Source organism: Hipposideros armiger, unplaced genomic scaffold, assembly GCF_001890085.2.
Source record: "Hipposideros armiger isolate ML-2016 unplaced genomic scaffold, ASM189008v1 scaffold_201, whole genome shotgun sequence".
Classification (NCBI taxonomy): Eukaryota; Metazoa; Chordata; class Mammalia; order Chiroptera; family Hipposideridae; genus Hipposideros; species Hipposideros armiger.
In genome coordinates, this window is record NW_017731551.1 from 2,379,466 (window position 1) to 2,383,031 (window position 3,566).

Here is a 3,566-nt window from a genome sequence, read left to right on the forward strand (position 1 = left end):
AGGAGGCCCTTCCAACTCTTGAACATCTATGCCAAGAATCTTACTTGGCTCCATTCCGACATGGCTCCTAATCATCACTGCCACATGCACACGTCCTAACTTCCCGACTAAATTATGACCGCTCGAGGGCAGCAACCGCAGGCACAGAATTTTAGCTCCCTCACAGGGACGAGCACTGCACGTTCGCTGCGAAGGCCGCGGGGCACGCGGCGTCTCCTGTCTCGGTGCACTTGGTGGGTCTTACCTGTAATATCTGGACTGCAGGTAGGTGGAACACACAGCCTTGGACACGTGACTGGCCGACCCGAAGTCGATGACCTTCACCCTGTACGGCTGTCTAGATGGATCCACCAGCATGATGTTTTCTGGTTTGAGGTCGGCATGGATCAGACCCAGGCTCTTTAATTTCATCAGGGCTGTGGCTACCTGCTGGAGGACGGGGCGAATGTACTTGAGGGGCAAAGGGCTGAACTTGTTCTGCTTCAGAAAGTCATAGAGGTTCTGCTCCAGCATCTCAAAGACCAAGCACGTGTGATTCTTGTGCTGGAAGCACTCGTAGGCCCGGACGAAGTTGTAGTCGTCGGCGCTCTCGGTGCTCAGGCGGGCTAGGATGCTCACTTCAATCTGACCCTGCCGGGCATAGGACGGGTGGTTCTTCAGGATCTTGATGGCCACGATCTCATTGGTGCCCCGTTTCCAGCACTTGACCACTTGCCCAAACGTCCCTCGGCCCAGGAACTCTAAGACTTCATACGTGTTGGTCATGGAGCACAGCACCTCATGCTGGACTAGCTGATAATCGCCCTCACTGTTGGAGCCACTGTTTTTGGAGGTGGCAGTCGATGTGGTGGCAGTGGCTACAGTGGCCCCGCTGGCATTATTCTGAATCATGGGTGGATGCTCTTCGATGATCTGCACGCTGCTTGTGTTCTCAATCTCCTCACTCTTCCGCTTGAGTCCACATTTTTGGTAGGTATCAAGAAGGCTCACAGTGCTTCGACGCATTAGGTTATGGGGTCCGCCGAGGACCTGCCCAGTGACAGAGGTGCTGCTTGCTGATGTTACGACTATGTGCCCGGTGCTTCCTGGGAAGATGATGGTCTGCTCGTAAGGTAGGCTGGGGTTCGGGATGGGCAAGGAGGTGCTGACGGTTGTGGTGGCTGGCTGAGAAGGTGGTACGTTCTTGCTCTGGCTATACACTTTGCTGTGGGAGCCGTACCCAGTCATGTCCCAGTTGGAACTCGGCTCTACTTTCAGTTTCTTCACACTACAGAAGGCACTTGATTGAAGGGTGTGAGGGGAGAAAACTTGCACATGTGAGGCCATACCTACAAGAAAAAGAAAGGGAAACATAAATACTTTGGTCACCATTGCAGGAATAACTTCAACAGATTCATTTCCGGTCTGACTGATGGCCTGGGTCCTATAGGGTATTTTCCTTCTGCTTCAAAACAAGGTTGGAGGGCCGGCCGAGTGGTGCGTTGGTTAAGAGCCGGCTTGGGACGCCAGCTCTGAGCAGCAGGGCCCCGGTTCAGATCCCACATGAGGGCCAGTGACACTACCCTCTACAGCTAAGGTGGTGAACAACAGCTCGACCTGGAGCTGGGTTGTTGTGAGTTGCCGGCGACGGTGTAGGCTGCAGTGGAGCTGCAGTGGGCTGCCATAAGCTACCGTGAATGGCAGGCAGCCAGCATGAGCAGCTGACAGCCGGTGTGAGCTGCCAAGAGCCGCCGTGAGCGGCCATCCAGAGGCCAGCGACCGATCTGCCTCATCTGGGAAGAGCACAATGATAATACCAACATGGGCCAGTGAAGCAACGTCCTCCACAACTAGACTGAAGAACAAAAGGACAGCAACTTGTCTGTTCCCCNAATAATAATAAAAAAGAAACGAGTGCATGCGTGGGGGGAAGAGAGCGACAGGGAGGCTCCTCCCCAGACCCATAGGTGCTCGCACACCTGAACTCAGAGTGAAAGGACTCGCTGGGGAAGGGCAGATGTAAGAGCCTAGGACAGAGCAGCTGTAGCTCTTTAGGAAATGCCTCCCAAAGGGAGGATGGGCCAAGGCAGGGAGAGACTAGCACAGGTGGAGGGACCCAGAGGCCAGTGGGTCAGGATTAAGATGAGGAAGGTGAGAGGGGCACTGGGGGACCCGTGTCTTGTAGGTTGTCAACTGAGGCCACAGGTTGAGGGCTGGCGTGGGAGGAGCCCTGGGTGGGAGGAGCCCTGTGACAGCTCCGCCTGGGGCCAGGCCTGGCTCGAGGGTGAGGCGTCAGTAACAAGGAGAGCTGGTTATGGAGGTCCGGGGGACGGGCCAGCTGTGCCCACCCAGCTCCAGCACATGTTCCAGCCTTTTCTCCGTGGCCTGGAAGGAAGTATGGAGAAAGCACATCCACGACGGGAGTGTCAGGCACAGAAGAGTCCTGCAGTTCCGGTTTTACTGCCTACATGTCAGCCTCTTACACGTGCCATCAGCCCCATCTTCTCATGGGAGCTTCATTCCTTGCCCACATCCTTCTCACTGGACTGTTCAACATCACCTCAAACACAGCCCATCACTGTGTCCGCAGAACAGGCTGTCTTGCCTCTCATTCTATCTACTCCCTCGCTGCGCCCACAGTGTGCAAGGCACGGAGCGATGCACTTAAGCTGTGTCACAGCATGCCAGCATCCCAACCCCAGAAGGCTGGTGACAAGAGTTTTCCCAGTTTATGGGTGAGGACATGGAGGTGCAGAAAAACGAGGCAACAAGCCCAAGTCGCACAGCTTAGCGAGTGCTGGGGTCAGGATCAAACTCAGGTTTTCCTGACTCCAAAGCCAGTGCTCTCAGCTGGGTCCCACCGGAGCACCGGTTCTCAATGCTGGAACCTCAGAAAAGCTGGTAAAAACACCCATGCAGCCCCTCCCCACTTCCCCTTGAGAGATGGTGATTCCGTTTGTGGGGACTGAGACCCAAGTGAGGCGGTTTTTTAAAGCTCCCAGGTGATTTTAACCAGCACGCTAGAGACGCCCGGGTGGCGAGGGCCTTGGGTCTGCTGTCGTGCTGTATTCTGGTACCAGTGCTGTGCCTGGCTCATGTCAGAAGTGAGATGCATCCTGCTGAATGATGAAGGAATGAAAGCTCTGAACTGCCCTACAGTTCGCCCACCACCTTCCCATCGTCCGGCCCCCAGACCCGGCACTCTCTCAGCACAGGAGCCAGCCGGCGGGCGCAAGGCTCATCTCTCTTCTCTCTGATCCCTCCTCCACAGGATGTAAATGCCATCTTCTCAGAGCATCTCTTTCATCCTGTCACTGCGTGTTCAAATGCCTCAGTGCTTGCTCCATGTTTAAGGATACAGTTGTGACCCCTTAGTCTGATATTGAAGACCCCAACTACCTGGTCCCAACCTCTCCTTTCCAACACAGCTCGCACCACCCACAGGTTCTCTGTTCTGGCCAGGTGGGTGCCCTCATCTCCTATGCGAGTCTTGCGTTCCTGCTGGAGCGACTTCAGTAACGCCCGCTGCCCCCTCCCCTCCACCCGTGTCTGGATCCTGCCATCCACAAGGACCGAACTCCCTGCTT

At 55.6% G+C, this 3,566-nt stretch overlaps 1 protein-coding gene across 4 annotated transcripts in view; it reads right to left on the reverse strand.

The window, feature by feature from the left end:
• The window catches only part of HIPK2 (homeodomain interacting protein kinase 2), a 129,505-nt gene that overhangs the window by 115,551 nt on the left and 10,388 nt on the right, over positions 1 to 3,566 (reverse strand). For all 4 annotated transcript variants that reach the window (XM_019653247.1, XM_019653249.1, XM_019653248.1 and 1 more), the window contains exon 2: positions 245 to 1,328. In XM_019653247.1, the coding sequence (XP_019508792.1) occupies positions 245 to 1,326 (1,082 nt within the window). In that variant the 5' untranslated portion in view covers positions 1,327 to 1,328. The remainder of the gene's footprint in view (positions 1 to 244; positions 1,329 to 3,566) is intronic.